This window comes from Argiope bruennichi, chromosome 4, assembly GCF_947563725.1.
Source record: "Argiope bruennichi chromosome 4, qqArgBrue1.1, whole genome shotgun sequence".
Taxonomy (NCBI): Eukaryota; Metazoa; Arthropoda; class Arachnida; order Araneae; family Araneidae; genus Argiope; species Argiope bruennichi.
In genome coordinates, this window is record NC_079154.1 from 33,868,474 (window position 1) to 33,891,315 (window position 22,842).

The 22,842-nt window shown below is 28.7% G+C and overlaps 1 protein-coding gene across 1 annotated transcript in view; it reads right to left on the minus strand.

Moving 5' to 3' along the window:
* Nucleotides 1–1,540: 1,540 nt before the first annotated feature.
* The window catches only part of LOC129966104 (WSCD family member GA21586-like), a 59,664-nt gene continuing 38,362 nt past the window's right edge, over nucleotides 1,541–22,842 (minus strand). Inside the window, exons 2-3 of the mRNA XM_056080484.1 lie at nucleotides 18,800–19,045; nucleotides 1,541–2,172 (exon numbers count right to left, since the gene is read on the minus strand). Coding sequence (XP_055936459.1) covers nucleotides 1,736–2,172; nucleotides 18,800–19,045 — 683 coding nt within the window. The 3' untranslated portion in view covers nucleotides 1,541–1,735. The remainder of the gene's footprint in view (nucleotides 2,173–18,799; nucleotides 19,046–22,842) is intronic.

Sequence of the window (22,842 nt, forward strand, 5' to 3'; positions counted from 1 at the left end):
CTACTATGCATGATTGTTTGTGTTACAATGTTGAACTCAAAGAACTCATTAAAATAGATATCTACTAAAATTGCATATAATCAGAGAATAATTTTTGTGTGTCCTCTCAAGAAATAAAAAAGAGGTTATTTTAAAAATTATTATATATTTATAATATTTAAAAATGCATAACATTAACTGTACATATTAAAAAGTTGTATATAAAAATGCTTCATTTTAAATCTTCATCTTTTCAAATATTTATTCATATCTCAGCTGAAATCATGTTTTGCTAATTCGTTTATGATATATATTTTAATATTCGTTGTCTCTTTACTATATATGTGTTTCTTAAGATATTAATATTTCTGAATAAAATTAATCCCTCCTTCAAAATAAAATCTAAGATATATATAACCAACTTAGTAAAAATAAAAAGGAATCGAAAAAAATCAAACATAAAAAAAGAATACGGCTTTAAGACTTTCTCAAGGGTCACCCTCAGACAGGGATTCAAAACAAAGGTTTTTTTTCTGTGAGGGGTCTGACTTTTTATCCAACAATATTGACCCTTCATGATCAAAAAACCCCTGAAATTGAAAAGGATAAGAGATGATAAAAATATGGCCTAAGAGATACACCAATTTTTACAGAAATAAAACAATAAATTACAATAACAAAATACTAACTAACTAAAAAACAATCACAACTAATTATTAAAATTGTGCTTTTTTAGTTTGAATCAGAAATAATTTTAGTTTTTTTAGATTGTTTCAGAAATAATTTTTAATTGGAATTTTCATAATGCTTATATTTTTAACTATTTCTTATATATATGTATATAAGTTATTGTTATATCGATTAATGTTCAAAAACTTATTTAAAGGTTGTTTATTTTTCTACACTTACACGTACAACAATTCACTTTTAAAAAGTTATTAATTTTCTGTGTTCATTATTCTCTGTATAATGTTGAAACACGCCAGATTTCCGCATTATACAAAATTTCTTCACTTTATAAAATACCCCTTTTTTAAGATTGTATTTAAACACTTCTGAAAAAGGTTCCAATTTTATTTATTTTTTAGCTATTTGATTTCGCTATTTTGAATTTTTCATTTCTGTGATGTTTTCTGTTCTAATAATTATTTTCATGAAAACCTGGAAAGTTCTGGTTGAAATCTGCTTTTGTGTACCTTATATTGCGATCGATGTCAAATCGTCAATTCCAGAAAGTAAGGTGGTTACTGAGACGAATGTTCTTTCAAAAATAATGCTAATTTTTTTAAATAAAATTATTAATTAGTGAAGTAATGTATAATGCAGAAGCATGCCAGCTTCTTAATTTCAAAAAATGACGATTTTTTTTTAAGATTATATTTAAATATTTCATAAAATGGATATAATTTTTTAAAAATTAGTTATTTTCAATTAGATTTAATTTAGATTTAACTGTTTAAAATTTTTCATTTCTTTGATGTTTTCTGTTCTGACTGTGCTTTTAAATAAATAAAAAAAAAAGTCACGAATAAATAGTTTTATTATAAAAAATGTTGCCGGCTTATCACTTTGGTATTATATGGCAGATGTGGAACGTATATTATGATTGTACATATAAGATGAAATGACTCAGAAGCTAACCATTTTTACTACTGTTCACCTGACTAAGATTTGTACTCAACCTCTTTGTAGTAACATAACAAGAACACATCATTTTCTATTCAAAAATCACAAATTAAAAGTGCATAAAGCTGTATCAAGATCCATTTTCGATTTGTGCTTTTTCTATATAAGTCATTGGCATCACTTCAAAATTGCTTCCATTATTGGCACTTGACTGTAGTAAAGTTGTATTGTGTATGTCGAATTTCACTCCCTGCTCATGATATCGCAGAGCTGTTTCGATAATGGCCTTGTAACCTTCAATAGTACGTTTCATGGATTCGTCGAACAACTCGAAATTTAATTGTTTCTTTGCGCGTCTAAAGATTCCATCTCTGTTTCGAAGTATGCATTGAAATGCATTCCAGGTTACGTTGGCGTCCAAGAACTTGAGCAGACGGATGAGTTGCCCTGGTAATTCTTGGGTAATCGTTTCGTACCTTATGACAAGCAGTGGACCTTCAAACTGGAGCCAGTCTAAAATGCTCTCCATCCACAGTTTGGAATGAGTTGCCACAAAATTTGGCCATGCTGTAAAGACAAAGGGAAGGAACATTAATTTTTGTAGTTACTCTGGTTTCGCAACATTATATTGATATCTTTCTGTTATAGGAACCAGCGAGAGAGGTCTCCCCCAAACTTTCTCGCATATTAAAAGTGTTATCCCATAGAACGCGTGAATTGTTACGAAATAATAACTTTTGGCCTATATTTAGCATTTTTACTGAATCTATCTTATCTTGGTTGGTTTTTTGGTGATTAATACCTGGCATGCGTTAAATAATATCCAAAAACCCATTTTTCTCAACCGATTGATACAAAACTGCACTTGTAATGACAAAATAACACATCAAATTTGACATATTTAAGTCATTGCATTTTTGAATTATCGCATTTACAAGTGTTTTAAAATACAAACTGAAAGATGAACAACTCCTTGTTGGATTTGGTTCAAAATTCGTAAAAATGCCTACAATATAGATACTAAATATGTTTATCAAATTTTATCATTTTAGCTGTCTTCATTTTGTAGTTATCGTGTTAACTTACAGTGGTGGCCAAAATTGTGGACACTTTTGAAAATTTTAATGTTTTCTAACTTTGTATGCTTATTGAAAATGTAACGTTTCACAAAATTCAAACTCTTACATATCATTTTAGAGAGAATTTAATGCTGATTTCAATACAATAAGTAAAATTCAAATGTTTGCAATACAAAAAAGTTGAGAGGCAATAATTATGAGATACATTAGATGCTGATGACTGCAGTGAGTTATCAGTGCTTAGTAAGGTAGCATTATTTTTTATTACGGCTTCACATTGATGTTTCATTGAGCTGACGACAGTTTTAAGATCTTCCTTCGTTATTGCATGATGACAGGAAACAATTATAGACTCAATCAATCTTTTTTTATTTGATGAACGCTTCATATGTATAAGAGTTTTCAAACGATACCGTAAGTTCTCAATAATTTTGAGTTTAGGATTGTTTCCTGGCCATGATAACAATTCAATGCTCTTTGTACTAAATCACACTTCCGATATTTTTGCTGTATGGCAAGGAGCTGAATCCTGCTGAAAAATAAATGATGCATTGTTGGGAAAGAGATCACTGATGGATGGTGTAAGTTTTGGCTCTAGAATAGTGTCAATGTATTTTCTTGCATTTAATGTCCCATCGATAACATGGAAGAGACCAATACCGTCTGCTGACATGCATGACCAAATCTGACTGAGTTCTTCATAGTTGCCTGAATGCAGTCAGGATGTAGCTCTTCGCCTATTCTATATTTTACCTATTTTCGTCATCGCTACCAAAAATACAATATCTTTGTTTCATCACTCCGTATAACTTGTAACCACTGATCATCTGGCCAATTAATGTGTTCTTTTGCCCACTGTAATCTTTTTATACACTGCTGTAAATTTTTTCGTTGTATTCTACCTCTTAGTCTAACATCTAATAATGTTCTCCTGGTTGTTCTTGAACTGACATAAATGCCAGCATCATTCAATTCACTTCTGGTGACCGCTGATAACATTCTTCCATCATGGAGATATAGTCTTTTAATTTTTCTGTCATGCACAGATGTGGTGTGCCTTTTTCAGCCATTTCCTGCTTTGCTTTTTATTAAATGTGTCTCCTGGTATTGCAAACAAAACTTTCAGACGCCATATGTAGTTACTGAACCACCCACCTGTTTTGCAATTTCAGCATTGGAAATACCACATTCATGTAACACAATAATCTTAGTTCTCTTTCTAAGTGTCCAATCTATTCATGACTAAATATTAGAAATATTTACAACAATTCCTACTAAATATTAAAAAGCTTAACAAAATTTCTTACTTGTGATTTGATTACATAAAAAGCAGTCTTCCTTCTATAGAAAAAAGCACAATAATGACCTGTTTCCACTTTTAGCATGATGTCATCTTCTTCTGGCAGTTATTAACATTTTATTGGTTCCCAGAATAAGAACATCGATTGGTCAGGAAAGTCAGAAATTACAATCAATTTCATCACTGTGTTTGTTATTCAGATTAAAGTAAGAATAACTTTTTTTTGTATTGAAAATATTTGAATTTTACTTTTTGTCTTCAGCATTAAATTCTCTTTAAAATGATATGTAAGAGTTTGCATTTTGTGAAATGTAACATTTTCTATAAGCATACAAAGTTAGAAAACATAACGATTTTCAGAAGTGTCCACAATTTTGGCCTCCACTGTATATTCAAAGAACCAGACGAATCTGAACAGATTTTGAACAATTTGATAGAAATCTACAAATGTTGTGTAACCAAATTTCATCCTTCTAGCTCAAGGCATTTTTGTGTTATCTTTGTCGCATACAAATGGGGATTTTTTAAAAAATATGTTTTCCGAACTCGGGAGGTCTAAAATGTGAAGATTCATCAAAATATCAAGTTCGAATTTTTTGGTGATTACAATACTTTTCTGTACTTCATATGCGAGAAAATAAAAATAAATAAATAAAAAAACTCTTATAGGAACATTTCAATTATGTAATTTATTACAAACAGTCATTATTGGTCATCAGATGAACGCGTTCATTGACGCTCAACAAACTAACCCATTTGAACTGCAGCTACCAAATTTCTCACAAATATACCTTAAAAAGACAGATTTGCCCCTCGGAGAAACTTTTTTAAAATTTTAATTAAAAATTAAGATGAATTTTAGCGCTTTCCGACGATGACTTTTGAAAATATTGTTACACAAAAATAAATTGTTCACCATTTCAATTTTTTTTTTTAAGTCACTTTAATGAAACCAATTTAATAGTCGTGCAACTTTTTCTTGAATTTGGCTAATTTTTAATTTTATTTTCCTAGTATTCAACAATATATAAAATTGTTCTTCTGAAGCTCAAACCATTTTCATTGGTTCTTCAAATATTTAATATCATAATTTTCTCTCATTCTTGAAAGCTGGAAAAAAAAAAAAAAAAAAAAAAGATTTTGTTTAATATTTTTGTTGTCTATACTAATAATAAAGATGAAAGTGTGTGTATTGGCGCTTTATTGGCCAGATTATTTAACCTATAGTTACCAAATTTGGCATATATGTACTTAGGAGGGACTTGAATGTGTACCTCAGAGCATTTTTTAATTAATAAAAAATTTAATTTAATTTTGGGCTTTATCTGCAAGATCTCCCAAAAATGAATTTTACATGAAAAAAAAATGAATCTTTTTAGTGATACAAATTTAATTATCGTGCGAATATTTCTTTTACTTTGACAATTTATTTATTTTGCTTAGCTTCCAACAGTTGATTATATTGTTGTCCGAAAATCAAACTGTTTTTATAGTTTTATCGACTATCTAATCTCGTGATTTTCTTCCAATGTTGAAAGCTAAAGAAAAAGGATTTTATTTTATATTTGTGTAGTTTACGAGACGGATAACAAAAAAAAATGAAAGTCCAGCACCGTGAAATTTAGAAGATAGATGAACAGGACATTTAAGTTTTTAATAGTGCTATGATGTCATGGGATCGATCTCCATTAGAAAGTTCCATGTACACAATGAACGGAGGATATGTAAGAGAATTAAAATAACACGGCTTTAATGTCTGATAATTTGTCAGAATCACGAACACGAAGTTATATGGTTTAAATATAATTAAGTATAAGCAGTATTCCTAGTAAACCAACTGGTGATATAGCCAGAACATCACATATTTTCGCTATGCATGTATTAAAACGTTCGGTTGGCAATAGATGGCGTTTACTACCAAATCTGTGGAATTTCATCATACACTTATAACAGCTGCGCTACTGATTTAAACTGTCCTGCTATCTTTTTCAAACACATTCTACTTACCCACGATTTACAACCATCAGTGTACGATAGGAAAATACTCGAATGCGATTTCTTTCTTAGTATTTTTCAAGTTCAATATTATATAGAGATTCGTTCAAAGTTTTAAAAAAATGATTAAATTTTGTGTTAGATCCATTGAAAAAAATGACAAACGTAGAAATAAATGTAATTCAAAACTTTCATCGGATTTCCAATATAGAGAGTGAAATCTAACGTTTCAGTTGAATTAATTTTAAATTCAAATATTCTCGTTTCGAATTTCGATCTACGTTTGTTGGCATAAAAACACAATCCTCTGTTCCATAGCTTGTTCTAAAGAAAAAGAAATCAGTTGTAATCGATCCTAATGAGTATTCGGGAACGGAAATTGCATCATCAAAGAGTCATTTCTCTCGTTCGCTCTCTCAAAATAATTATATTCCCTTCTTTTATGCCCTTGTCTCAAATTTCGTGAAATTAAATAGCCTCTTGGCTGCGGTTAGCCATTTTGAAGCATATAATATCCGCTTTTTAAAGTAACTATTCTGAATTCACAATATGTGACTTTTAAAATTACATTTGTTCTTAGAATTTTTAAGATGATGCCGACTGAATGGCATCGCATATTTGAAGCAATGTTTCTCATTTTATTTTGAAGTCTTTATGTATAAAATTGTTTATACTTTTTTTGCATTGCTTAAATAAGTAATGCTTATACTATGTTAGCATCTTTAAATGCTCATTTTAAATAGATAACATTTATAGACTGGATACTTATTTGTAAATTGCAATGAACGAAATAGCATTATGATAAAGATATCAAATTTCACGTGTAATAATTGTTTGCGTAGCAGATGCTCACTAAGAAAGGATTTTTCAAAATTTTATTTAAGTATATAATTAAGAAAGAATAGAAATGTTAAAGCTTTTTCTTTTATAATTTCGAAACATATTATAACACGAAACCAATTTTTACTCCACCTTAAATTAAAAAAAAAGAACTTATTTTATTAATGATATCAATTTTATTTCCATGCCATTTTTCTCTTCTAAATTTAAAAAAAAAAAAAAAAAAAAAAAACCATTTTTTTAAATATATTTTACAATAATACTTTTCATTGTTTTAGTTGCTGAACTTATGCGCTTTCCGATATTAAATACTTTTTGGAAGATATTAAATACTTTTTGGTTAAAATTGCTATAACACGAAGATGAATTTTTGTTTGATCGATTGAACATGCATGCAATCTGTAAACTATATTGAACTCCATTAAATTTCTGCAAAAATCGCCTAAACGCTGTATTTGTCAGATAGTTGGATTTATAGTTGCTTATTGGACAACAGATGTTTGCTAAAGAAAAAAGCTTCTCAAAATTTTGATTTTCTGATATTTTAAAGTTAATCCTAATGCTAACGTTTTTCCTCAGTAATTTTGGAGCATATTATCAGACAAAAAAATAATTTTTACATCACATCAAATGATTTTTTAATAGCTTTTTTAATGGTGTGTTTTATTTCCATGCAATGCTTTTTATTTCAAATTCAATTTATTTTAATGATTTTTTCCCAAATTAAATTTAAATATAATTTTATAACCTTGTTTTTGCCTTTTTAACATGATCGTTTGCAATAAAATAGTTAATAAACAATTTAAATATCGGCTAATGTGATTAAACTTGTGCTCTAGTGCGACCAAACAAAAATAAATTTTAATTTTTTTCAATTTATATCTTATTTGTTAAAATTTTTTTGGAATATATGCAATATTCTGAAAGTAAAAGGATGTTTTCAAACGATTTTTTTCTTTTTGGAATAAAATAGATTTTAAACTAAAAAGAAAAGGTTATACACAAATAGAATAATTGACGGCACCACACGATTTATAACTGAAAGAAAAAAAATACGTCTGTATCTCTGCTCTATAATAACTCATTTCAAGAAAGATAATTTGATTTAAAAAATTCAGAATCAGATTACAAAACAATGTTAAAAAAAAATTAACATTGAAACATTTTTAGTAGCACTTAAAAGAAAAAAAAAAAGCGTTAAGATTTCTTGCCAGCTTCAAAAAATCTTTAAATGGAATTTCACGAAAGGTAAGTGCATTTCAAAATTTCAGTTTATTGTTTTTAACAAAATTCAAATATAAAGAAATTATTTTGTTTTTTAAAATAATGTTGCCTCACGTATAAAAAGAACAACTGAAATAGATGTCAATGCATTTAAAACCAAAAATATGTGTATTTTTTGTTATTCCTTTTTTTAGACAAGCTTCTAAATGAAAATATTATAGTCACTGCTAAAAGATGCACAGAAAAAAAAATAATAATTTCTAAAAATAGAAAATTTGAGGGAAAAGTTGGAATCAATTAATTTCGCCTTTATAGAAATGAAATTAATTATTTTCGAATAATTGATGAAATCTTTGCCATTTGATACTTTTCATTTGAAGACATGCACTCATTTTTGAGAAGAATTAAATGTTATTATAATGATATAAAGCAATCAAATTATTTCCTTAACATTAAAAGAAATATTAACATGCTAACGTTTATACAAATAAAACTAAATACAAAATGAAACATTGAAAATCTAGTAATAAATAGATCATTTCATAAATTCGAAAAATATTATTGTTTGACAACTATTTTTTATAAGTACCTTGAAATTCCAAAAATGAGTTGTTCCATGATATAAATTTTATTTCTGAATAATTTTTTTCTCTAATTTGGATAAATTTTTTAATATATTTTACATCATAACTTCTCACTGTTTTACTTACTGCTTTTGTGTTCACGCGCGTTATAAAAACACTAAAGTCATTTATGTTGCACATAATCTTTGCTATATTAAAAGTAAAATTTTTAATAAAATTAAACAAATCAATATTATTATCGGATTAAGGTTAAAACCTCCTTTAATCTTCTTACCGCTTTTTTCATTATATAATTAGATAACACTTTCTTTTTCCTGAATGTGCTGTCCTTCTGATTCAGATAAGAATCTATAAAATACTTAAGATTTTTGCGGTTATATATAACTTTAGTATTGAATTATGGGTTTTATAATGATTTAATTTCATCTTATAAGCTTGAGAAGCGATAATTCGATACTTGTATGACGCACAAATGCAACGATTTTTTATTTTTTTTAAGAATATGATCTAAAATCTTGATTGCAAAGATAGCAGAATCAGAACAAGAATAACACTAATCCGAATAAGAAATATAAGAAACATCTTGGAATCAAGATATGATGTCTTTTTGATGCCAGTTCTTGATTGTTTTTATTGAAATATAAATACTGCACGTCAAAGAATAATATTATAGTTTATATGGATTTAATTATCAAAAAAGTATTTTCTGCATTTCAAATAAAAAATGTGAATGTTGGATTGTTTATCAGTTATTTAAAGCTAATTAATTCATTTCCTCAATAGTTAAATTGATTATTTCTCCTTCATTAAATTAATTATTTCATACTTTTAGAAATCAATAATATTTTATGCATCGATTTACGAACGTAATTAGAAGCTTTAATCAATAAATAAAAATTTATTTTTGAATTATCGTTGAAGTTAATTAAATATTTTATAATTTTAATCCATTAATAATTATTACATTATCATTTATTTATATAAATAAAGAATTTTTAACATGAGCGTCACAACTATTGAAAAAAAGAATGAAATGGATTCAAGTTGAATAAAATTAAGACGAAAACAAATGTTATAAATTGAATGCTGTCCAAGGTGTTATTTAAAGCATAAGAATAGCTAATTTTTGGAGTGCCAAGTAACAAAATGAAAAATAAATTTTTCTGACATGAATCCAACAATTTGCACATTACAGCGGTTTCATTGTACTGCAACAAAGAGCCTCACAAAAAAATTTCAGCGGAAATTAAAATCGGATTTTAAACCCCCTCAGTTAGGTTCTCCCTCTAGGTTAGACACCGAATTATTCAGAGATAATCAAAATAATGAGAAAATATCTTGGGAGGGGTCCGACAGTAACTCATACCATTTTTATGACAATGAAATATTTAAATGTTTGTATCAATACGTTAAGGTTTCAATCGATTAGTAAAACATGAATAAAAAATACCATTTCACTATCTCAGTAGGTTTGATTCGTCATATATTTCCCTCATTAATTTTTTCCCTTCATTGAATTTAGTTTGTATTTTTGTTCCTTCGTTGAATTTAATTTGTGTTTTCTTCATTGTGTTTAGTTTGAGTGATTTTTGGGTAACCTTTGAAATTATTTTGAGGAATTTGTATTTATGTATTTATAATGAATTTAGGTTTATACAGTGATATTCTTTTCTTCTAAAGTAAATTATTTTTGTTAGCTGATTTTTTTATAATGCATATTTTTTTTCCTATTTATTTTTTATCATTCTATCTTAAGCAAATATCTTTATAACTTATAATCTAAATTCTATTTAGTGGATGCATTTCGTGCTGTGAACATACATGCACGTGGAATGCTCCACACCAATTTACTTTTGAAATTTACTACACATCTTGGAGGAGAAAAAGCAAAGATTATTGTATAGTTTGGACGGCTGCTTAGTTACTTTTGTCATGTAACAGAAACATCACGTGATTTAACTATATTATGATGGACTGAGATGAGGTAAAAATAAATGGAGCAAAATTTCATAATCTTTATATCCGATGCAATTAGCATTTATTTTTAAAAAGGTACAAAATGTAAAATTATTTACATTTTATTAGTAATATGTTTCTTTCTATCCTGAATAAAATGGATTTAAATTTATTTATTCTGTAATAATCCATTAGCAAGAAAAATTTTCAAAACCTTATATCGGAGAATGTCACCAAAATTTTCTGAAGTACATTTATTTTTCATACTGTAGATCATTTTTGAGATTTAAATTCTGGTTCACCATCGATAATAATGAAAATGACCACTTGATGGATTGTATTCAAATTTGCTCTCGAAACTTGTGTAATTTTAATTCTTGTTACTTCTGAATTTGATACGTAAAACTTAGAAGTTTCGAAACAAAAACTCTTGGTGCATCTTATATTTGTACAGTCTACTAAAAAAAAAAAGTGTATTTATAATTCTTACAATGCTTCAGTCAGCTATTAATATCTACGTCAGTTACCATTTTTATTTGTATAATTGCCTATTATACAAATGAAAATGGCCTGTAAATACGTGCGAAACTTTCGAAATTTCAATCCCCATCCTCTACCTCTTAAAAAATGATTTCGATTTTTTTTTCTTTCTGTATTATTATTATTGGGTTGATGAATTGAAATATTCAGCGAAGTGTATTCACAAGATGGCAAACACAATTTTTTCTTCTCAAAGCATTTACAATTTACAATAAACTTTTTGCAGAATATTTAATGACAAAATGTCAACTGTCATTTAAAATTTTTTGTTTTCATTTCTGATAACCGATACAAAAATACTGTTAGATTTAGTGAGTCTTAAAGAGAATGCTTAAAAAATGGAATTTAATTAGGTTAGTTGAATGGGAGTTGTTTAAGCGAAACCTTCTAGCATATTTCCTAATCAGGATTATATCCTACTCATTCCTGCATAAAAATATGAACCTAAAATTAAACAGTATAAAAAAAAAAACTTATAAAACGCGGGTTTTTTTTTTTTTTTTCCCCCTTCTCGATTTTTATCACTTTTTCGCCAGAAAAGCGTATGAAACCAGTATCAGTGATCTCCCCAAAACTTTCTCACATAACCCTCCCCAATAATTTTTTTCTTATCCCTCTCACCCCGCATAAAATTCTGAATCATAAGTAAGGCCTCGAATATCTTGCATGATATCAATGAACGATAATTAGAAAATGTCGGCCTTTGGCGTGAAATTGGCAGTATTTTTTAAACTCTACTGTGAGAATTTGTACTTTGGATGCATTTTCTCATGCCATTTGACACCAAAATGTAACACGGAATTACAATTGTAATCCGAAGATAACATACTGAATTTCATTGTTTCAAGTCATTGCGTTTATGAAATGCAAACCGGCAGACGGTCAACCTTTTGACAGATTTGATTCAAAATTTGACAAAAATCTATATTTTAAATGCTAAGCTTATGCGTATACACATTTTATTTGATTCGTTTTTTGCATTTTGTAGTCTTCGAATACATTTGTACTCGAACAGTTAGATAGACTTCCTGATGGATTTCCTTCAAAATTTTATAGAAATTTACAAATTAAGTCGTAGTCCATATACCAAATTTCATCCAACTCGCTCTAAGTATTTTTGTATTATCGTGTTCGCAAATAGACAGGTGGATGTAATGCTAGAAATGTGTTTTTCGAACTCAAGGTGGTCTGAAACGTGGAGATTCGTCAAAATTTCAAATTCGAATTTTCTGATAATTACAATATTTCCTCTCGTATACAAGACTGTATATTGCCGCATTGAAGAAAGAAAGTCGAATCTCCATGGCCGAATGGTCATAGCACTGATATCATAATGAAGGGATTGTGAGTTCGAATCCTGCGATTCACAGTTTGTGTAAATATAAAATTAATTGATTTTATGTTTATCTTCATTTTATGTTCCAGAAGATTCTGGACATTTCTTTAGTTTCCCAGACAAGTGTTCTGGTCTTTTCTCACTGTCTCCAGAAAAGTATTCTGGAACTTTATCTGCTAGTATAAAAGCAGAAGATCTGTCAGTTACTGTGTTCTCAGTTCAGAGTTGAGTTAATAAATTAGTTTAGCTCTACTTCTTGTGTGTGTCATTGAGTTCCACACTAGACTACCTACCTTTCGTATACAAGAAAATAATAAAAAATAACTATTTGTTATCAGAAGATACTTTTATCTTTGATGTTCGAAATAATCTACGCCGTTGAGGCGATGGTTATTGTATAAAAGATTAATCCTTCTGTTGTCATTTATAATGCCGCATATTTGGAAAATTGCCCTTAAACAAAGATGCATTTTACAAATTTTGTTCTAAGCATTATTGCTCAGAAGGCATTTTATTTCTTTTTAAATTAAAGACATTCTACTGTTTTGTAATTGACTTTTTCCTCGTATCTTGTATTGTTTTCGCGATAGGAACACCATTATTTGCCACCAGTTGACGTCACCTATCTAAGCGGGTAGCACATGGTCATTATATTTTACTCAGGCACCAAGATTGTATCAATAAGTGCCACCTTTTCAAGTTAATGTGAGATAGATGGATAGTTAACATCCTGCAGAATCACTGTTGATAAGCAGAAACAATTTCAAAGTTTCATATTCTCGTACCGTAAATATTGTATATTGTCTCTGTTCAACTCATAAATTCATTTCCTTAATGTTAAACAATCAGAAGAGATTAACGTACTTAGCTAATTAAATTTCTTAGTCAGATAAAACCGAGATTTGGCAAATAAAAGTCACCCTAAGCTATTATCGAATCGTTTCATTCAAGAGAGGGGGACGACATTCTGAAGCAAAGCCTCCATAATTCCAAAAATTAATTTAGCGATAAGTAAAAATAAAAATCAATAAAAGCTTTCCTACTAATGCTTCTCAAAATTTTCTTTGGTTTTCTAATGGGAATGTTTTACAAATCTACATTCCATGGAAATGTAAAACTTAATTACCCGATTACATTACTTTCTTTAGTTTCAGAAATTTAATTGCGGATAGTTAAAATAGTAAAGAAACAATTTTATAACAACAATTTGAAATGTACTTGTTTTTGCTGACAATACTGAATATGATTTTAAATGCTACATTTCCCAAAATTAACGATTGTATCATTAGTTATCTTTTAGATGGATTCCAATAGGTTATAATTTGTGCAGCAATTGGCTGCAATTTTCAATAGTAAAATTGAAATCATAAAGTTTGTAAAGGGTTTTTAAAAGCAAATGTATTATACTATGCCCAATTAGCGTTTTTGCAAATTAAAGTTTTTTCGAAAAAAAATTAAATAAATACAAAACGCTTTTTAAAAATATTTTTATACATGCATGAAAATATTGAAACTGTATACAAAAATTTTTATTAAAGTCAAAGATGTTTGAATTAATAAACATTAATTATCCATCTTTGGCGAACCTTTCTTCATTGGAAATATTTGATTCATTTAATTTCAATTATATTTCACTTACTCATAATATTCACGGTTCTCTGAAAAAAAAAAGAATTTGAGCTTGAATTTAGAAAGTGGTTCAAAAATGGAGAAATCGGTTCAGTCATTGCATATATGGAGTTCTGTGAAAATTCCATTTTTCGATATCTCTTTAAAAAAGGAAAGAAATGGTGGGAAAGAAGATGGCCGTTTAAGAGTTATAACTTTTTATATGAAAAACAACTATCAAAATTGATGTAGTAATTAATTGAAAGTCAGAACTTTTCCTCATAGGGAATATACAAGGTGTCATTTCCTGAACTATTGCAATTAGACATATAATTCTAATTGCAAAGTTTCATCAAAGAAGGTACCTAAATGCATGAAAATATTTTGGTTTCAGTAGAAGGGGATAAGAAAAATTACAAAGGTTACATTTTTTTCGATTTTTGCTGTTAAAAAGTGTTAATAAGTGAAAGTATAAAGGTCAACGTTTCATGATTCTGTCTGTAAAACATGCTAATGTATTAAAAGCAAATTTATTGACTTGAACTATTTTTTACTTGATTTATTTGACTAAATTTATTGATTTTTAACTAAATTAATTGATTTTTTTGACTAAATTTATTGGCTTGAACTATACTTTGTGATTTTAAGGAATAATATATATATATATCACGAAAGATCATTAAAAGCTCAAGATCAGAAAATAAAAACGCATTTATTAACTTTTAATTAAATGTTAAAAAATATATAATGCATTAAAGGGCTTAAAACTTATTCAAAATGAACACCTTCGGCAACTGTACAAAATAGCATTTTTTTAAAGTAATATTTGCGTATTTCGATCGAGTTCATATCTGAATTTTTCTATCTGAGTGACTTTGAACGCGTCGGCAAATATCCACATAGCTAGTACGGCTAAAGTCAATTCATCTCTTAGTTCAGATATAATGCCACTCAAAAATAATAGAATAAATTGGTCACCGTTCAGCATGTTATTGTACAAAATGTAACCAACCAACGAGTTTTTAAAAATATCAGACCACACATTTATAAAAATTACCACTGTTGGTGAACTTTTTGTACGAGGAACAGATTTTTACCGTTTCAAAAGTAAAAACTTTCAATATTGCAGTCTCGGTTAAAGCAATATTTATCTCGATTGAAGCAACATTTGTCTCAATTAAAGTAATTTTTATATCCATTAAAGCAACATTTATCTCGCTTAAGTAATAGTCATATATCTAAATTGTATTTCTCAGAAACGAAGGATATGATTTTATTTAAAGTAAAATTCTAGATGTAATTGTAAAATTCTAGATTTCGATTGTATACTTGCTCATGTATCAGTCTAGGAACTGATACAACACTGTTTAAATGCAACTATTAAGTTGAAATTTCTCTGCAGTGTGTGTTTTCGAATAATTGACTGTTCATACACTAGCCTATCGGATAATTTGAATATGTAAGGCCTCATCCTATCCATTGCTCTCAGGAAAAGTAAGGATCCTATAGTTTGTAAGCGCTAAACCTTTCTGTAAACGCACTTCCTAGAAAAATACAGAAAATTTGGAAAGGAGCATTTGTATTCTTTTACAACAAGGCCGGCATTATGACTATATACAGCATAAATCGTCTACGTGTTTAAACGTTCTTTGTTACTAAATATGGCGTTTTTGTAGAAAGCGCACAGATGCAACAAAGAATTTTATTTTCTTGCTCGGCATTCTATTACTTCTATAAAATAGCTCAAATGTATAGAGAAGAAAAGTTTTTCCACTGTTTTGGGATACCTTTTATATTTATTTTTGTGATTTCTCTCTAAGATTGAGACCAGCCTAGTAGGGGGTAGATGACTATTAATATTTTATGTATGTATGCTTTCAAATAAAATAAAAATTAGCGAAATTCACCCAATGATTTGGGTTGCAAAATTGTTTCATTGATGTTGCATGACATTTCAAGTATATAGATTAGCGTCATTTGAGAAAAGACAAATATATTTACTAGAATATTTATACTTTTCTTTGAATTATTTTAAAATAGAAAGCAATTAAATGTTTTATTCATCTAGAATATTTTTATGAGAGCTTTAAGTTTTTATGTCTTGGATTTGTCTTTCCAGCCTTTTATTAAAAGGAAATCACTTATGTATTTTTAGTACAGTACTAGAAATATTTGATATTTTTTCACTACCTTCCTTTATTATTTCTTGCTATATTAGCTTGTATCTAATCTTAACATTTATAAGTATACATCTCTCCGTTAATTTTCCATAAGAATAGCATGGAATTAGCTAAATTTTTTTAATAAAAAGAAATGCATATGAATGAAAGTTTTCCAAATCTAGCTGTGTTTTACTTCTTTATTCCAAATTCGAAAATAAGACTCCCAAATGAGAAATGAAAAGAGGAAAAACGAGCCGCGTTCATGTTAATTATAATTTATTTTTATTTAGCTGTGATGTGCTTGCTCCAAGTTTCATATTTTTCTCATTTTCAGCAGATACACGTCTCTCTAAGGTCGAAGATGAGCAGTCAACTCATCATTATTTTCAATATTTAACATTTTAATAAATACTGAAAGCAAATTATTCATTAAAAATAATATTTTATCCAAGTAAGAATTAGAATTTACAATATATCAAAATTGATTTCAGTTAGACTTCGCAAACTATTTTAAAAAAAACAGTTTTATTAAAAAAAAGTGAACTTTATTTTTTTTTAAAAAAATAAACTTTTTTTTCATGCTGACCTGATATATTCCACGAAAAAAATAATCTTTAAATTTGTTTCCACCAATTTTTTTACTTCTCAAATGTGCGCTTCATTTCTTTTCTAAATATGTTTTGTGGATTTTTTTATAGTTCTTTCTAAAACTGCTTCTTAGACTGCTGGTAATAAGCTTCAGCGAACTCACCCTAGAAGTTCCTTTTTATGAAGCAGTTTTACACAGACTCAACTTGTATAAATGAAGAATTAAAAGTCTTGTTGCCTCGAGGAAACTATTTATACTTTCTGAAACTTCCCTCGCATAAACGAGAAATAGTAAGCTTGAAAATTTTTATTTGTTGGAAGGAAAAGCATAGTAAAAGAATGCTCCATTTTAGTAGGCTCTATGCAATGGTAGAACTAATGTTATTTGCATAACTTGTGCCTTTTATTGTTGGTCTTTTAAAGTAAGAGCCTCCAACAATTTTCCCTCACTTCCTTTCAGGCAAAATTTTCTATTAGCATTTTAAAAGTCTGTGGTAAAATTTAATCTAGAGAGCACGCCATTGTGAGTCATTTACATAAAAAATAAAATATAAAATGCATGAGAGTTAAAGAAGCTCTTTTATAACAAATGCGAGAAAAAGAGGATTTGATAAATGTAAAGCAGCTTATTTATTATTTCGAAATCTTTGTAGTTGAATCTAGGTTTTAGCTTGAGTTTTTGTGTACGCTGTTCCCATTTTTTAAACCTTTTTATTTGTGGCTTGATTAATTGTAGTTGCTTTCATTGTGAAAGTATTTATTGGCCATATTTTTTTTTTTTTAATTTGTAAGACAACTTTTAAAAAGTTAATCAGTTGTTATTGTTGAGAGGAGGAAAAAATAACCTAAGGCATTTTGCCAAATATTGCGATGTTTGGATATCATTTCTTTTTGGAAAAGTCTAATTTTATTTATTTATTTATTTTTGTCAGATTTAAAGTTAGAAGAAGGTCCTGAAATATTCACAAATAGAAAACAATGCACAAATATAAAAAAGATGTTCAATTTACGCATAGAAAAAAAATTATAACACGTAATTTATGATTGAAAGGAAAAAAATCATCTGTATTAAATAGAATTATTCTCTGTTCCATAATAATACATTTACAGAAAAATAATTTGATGAAAAATTCGAATTCAGCATCAGAAAATAATATACAAAATTCGATTTTTTTTTAAATTTGCTTTTTGAGTTTGAAGCAAGAAAAAAATTGATAGTAATACTAAGAGAAGTTTTCTTGTCGCACTTCAACGGATCATAAAATGGAATATCAAGAAAGCTACATGCATTTCAAATTTTGTAAGACATATTTTAAAAAGTTAACCAGCTGGCATTTTTGAGGATTTGCAAAATAATCCTATGCCTTTCGACAAATATTGCGATATTTGGAGAGTATTTACATTCGATCAACCATTTTAAGGATTTTTTTTTTTTTTACTTTTTGTCAAATTGAATATAAAAAGGATTTTTTTTTTTGAGTTTAAAAGTGACCAAATTATTTTATTATCTGAAAAATCCGGATTCATTAAAAAATAATTTTACAAATCTTGCAATCAACATTAAGGTTAAGAAAGGTGGATAAAGTTCAAAATATTTGCTAAAAATGGGAACTGGTCGTGATGTTTTATATTTACAATTACAAGAATGCAATATTTCTGCTTATATAAAATACTGTGATTGTGAAGTTTTTTTATATGCTTGCGCCTGTTTATTTTATATCGAAATTTATAAAGGTTTTATACATCTTTTTTGTACTTTTTGTTAATAGATGAATTTCTAACTCCTTTATGAGTTCCGATTTTGATGCCTATTAAATCTTCGTAAAGCAGCACTTGCTCATAATGAATATTTTTTTAAATTACTCATGTCATAACTTTTAGATAGGTCCAACATATAAAAATTATCATGTGAATATTAGAGATTATACAACTTTTGATTGAAAACTCTATATAGATCAATAAAAAAATAATTGAAACTATACCATTGCCTCTGTGGAATTTCTCAGGCGAGGCATGACCAACATGTCCTCCAGCTCTTCTGTTAAATTCGGCTACAAGACAACCGAAGGGGTCTCTAATGAGAAGCACAGCTTTCTGGAATTTCTGCCTCGTCGTTTCACCCCATTCGTGCGTTTTGATAAGAAGCACAGATCCGTTGGCAACACTTTCGGCAGGAAAGCCATTTCGCTTCAAGGAATAGTCTCTGTACACACTGCCTGTCAGGATTCCTGCAAATTTGAGAACAAAAAATATTACTAATACTAATATGCAATACTTTTTGTCTATTTTTTGTTATTAATAATAAAGCATCCAGAAGGAAATCGAATTGATAAAGTTAAGTCTCACCATGAAAAAAAAGAAAAAAATATATGCATGCAGTAAACCAATGGTTTAAAAAAAATAATACTAGGTCTAACGAGAGTAATTTTTCTTTACTTATAGGTATTGATAACAATTCATTTAGATTGAAAACCAGTTGATAAGATTTACTGTTAAAGATAATAGTTATAAGCCCTTAATATTAATAAGTTGAAAACACCCATAGGAAGAAATCAAAGAAACCACATGCACAAAACGTTCTCGCATACTTTCTAACAAACTTGCCATGCCAGAGAAAATACGTCGAATTGAATTGCCACCAATAGTTATGAAATACTTTTTGTCATCAATTTGGCATTTTTACTGAATTGATAACGTTATCCTTGGCGAATGTTTTTTTTTTGGGGGGGGGATACGACTAATCCTTGGCATGACGTTAATAGTATCCAAAAATCTATATTTGGGCTATAGGCACATTTTTCTCAAACAAAGATTTAACACAAAACTGCACTTATATTCACAAAATAACATACCAAATTTTACCACATTGCATTTTTGAATTATCGCATTTACATATTTTTGAAAGTACAGACCGACAGACAATCATCCCGTTGTTGGTTTGGGCTCAAAATTTGACAGGTGGCTACACTGTAGATCTTAAATCTGTGTATAAAATTTTTTCTATCTACCAAATGAAGAAAGCTCTTTTCGTTTTGTAGTTATCTTGTAAACTTACATTCGAATAGCTGGACAGACAGACTTTCCCTGAACAAATTTTGCACTAAATGTGATAAAAATCTACAAATTTGATGTAATGATCGCATACCAAATTTCATTCATCTAACTTAAAGCGATTTTTTCCGTCACAGGCAGAAGGACGGACATTTTCCAAACATGTGTCTTTCGAACTCAGGGGAATTCGTCAAAATCTCGAATTCAAATTTTTTGACGATTACTATACTTTCTCTATAATACTTATACGAGAAAGTAAAAAGACAAATATATGTATATAATATGCCAATCGTTAAAAGAAAATGTCAAAAGCCAATAATGACCAGTCTATTCTGTGAGGATGTCATCAGTTCCTTCCCTCAGGTAGATTATAGTAATGATTGCTCTTATAATTTATTGTAGTTTTTTTATTTGTTGGCTTTGTCAATCTGCTGGTTCGCCGAGAATAATGACTATGTTTTATTTTGATGAAATCTCTTGATTATAACAAATTCGTGTCTTCCTCTACAAAGATTTTTAAACCTCAAATTGCAATAAACATTTAAGCCAGGTTTATTTGCCAAACATATTTATATTTGTGCATTTGAATGTTCGTAATGGAATCAATCCATAAGACTACATATTTGCTTCATATCTGCGTATCTATTCACTTCACATTCTAATAAAATGTACGTTCTCTGAGACTGTAATGACACTTTCTCAAAATTTTCATAAAACTCGCAGTTGATTTCAGTATTAAAATGATTCCTGCATTTCGCTTATACATTATATGAAGGCGTCTAACAGTATATTAGATAAATAGCAACATATTAATTTAAAAAAATTTAATGACAAATATAAACTTCTGGCATATTTTTATTTAACTTCTTACATAATCCCATTTTAAAAAAACGCAACGATGTAAATAAAAAATAAAATTTCCCACTGACATTGGGAAAAAAGAGAGAAAAAAAATTAGGATTCTTATTCCTTAACTTTCAATGATAGAAAAAAGCAAGATAAATATTTACAGAAATTATCAAAAACTATTTAAATTTCATTACAATTAATGCATGATTTTTTATTTCATTAGTATAAAATTTCAAACTAATCAAATAGCCATCATTAAAAATACAATTCTTTTAAACTTCAAAGTAGTGCCCAAATCAATTTTTAATGACAATATTTCAAGAAGTTATCGGTTTGAAACACCAAACTTTTGCTTAAATTTCTAATTTATCATAATTTTTAAAAACTCGCTATGAGGTGCGCCTTTTCTTCCTCCAAAGATTATATACTGAGCAAAATTTCATAGCTCTAGGAATACCGGTTTGTTTTGTAGACGGCCAAATTCATAAATGCTTACTTCCACTTTTATTATTTATACAAATAATATTTTCACATTAGATCGATAGAATTTTGGCACAGGATTGGATGTTATGAAAGGTTCCATATAGTTCTCTCACTTGGAACACCTGCGTCTTCGTAGATGATTATATTTTTTCTAAAATAAATTAGGAGAAATAAACGGAATGTCTCATATGTGATACATTGATTATTTCTTTTATGAAGTGATATCCGATTTATATTAAGGAGTGTTAGATTGTGTGTAATCCATAAATTCCATTTATCTTGCTTATAAATTCGAATCTATTCATTGATTTTCTGGATAAATATTGAAAACAGCATTCTAATTTAATTATTTTAAAGTAGATCATCATTTTTGGCTACTATATAATGTCAAAGTTACAAGAAGAAATAGAGGCAATTATGAGTTTTCATGGGTGATAGAATATAGAAGATAATTTTCGTACGGCAGCGAAATTTACTTAAGACTCAATTGTAAAGTTAGTTCATTTGAAGATAATTATTTCTTATAATATGTCTCCTCATGTACCAAAAATGTACAACATAAGGCTTGCAGAACCATTGAATGCAGAAATAACTCCTGAACAAAAGTTCAAAGACAATGAATGAAAACCAAAAACGGAAAATAACGTGCAAAATAGAACAAAATATATATACAAAAATATAAATGAAACACTTATGCAAATATACATACATAAACATGCATACAAACAGATAATATACTATTTCATTCTAAATTCCAACGAGAAATGACAGTCAAAATCAACATTTTACAGAATTGTTATTTCTTGGATCTACTCAGTTTTCAAAATTTAGTAGTCAATTGTCAAAATTTTAATACGAAGTAAACTATACAATAATGTACTCTATTTTTCTTATTGAATTGCTATTAAGTCTTGTAACTTAAGTCAGCAACTTGAAAACTGAATAACTTTCAGTGACAGAGAGATAAGAAAATATTTCTTCCTTTTTCATATCTGTCTTTTATCGACCGCCTTAGATTTATTATTAAATGAAATTAGATTTATTACGATCACCATGACATTTCAAAATCTGTTGTCGATGCAGAACACCGGTCATTATTGGCATGGTGTGGAGTGGAAAGTTGATATACAGCCTGTCCGAATTTCCACCTGTAAATTTCCATCCCACCGATGGACGCTTAGTGAATGAAGAGGGGAAGAAGTGGCATGAAATTCTTCGAGAGGGATGCTTTAGGTGTACTCAAACAATGTTTGATTGATGGGTGTTGGAATGAAACTGGCGTGGAGAGAAGGGAAATGACTGGCCTAAATTAATGGGTTTAAAAAAGAACTGGCGAAAAATGGAAAAAAACTCCATTAACTGACTTAAAACACATTAACTGATTTTTAAAGCAACATTAGGACTATTTTGAGACATACCTCATAAATTTGAACAGCTGTCAGATGACAAGGACGATACTTGAGCTGGCTTCCCCCTCTCCAAACCTCCACACCACGCCAGCAGAAGGACTATCGTGATCGTGAATGTGCGGTGTTACGAGGTAAAAAATGAAACCACTCCATTGATGTTGTGGTGGTAACTTCATAAGCCAGATAACAACCTCCAGAAAGGAGTGTCTAGTGGCTTTCTAACTCGGCTATGA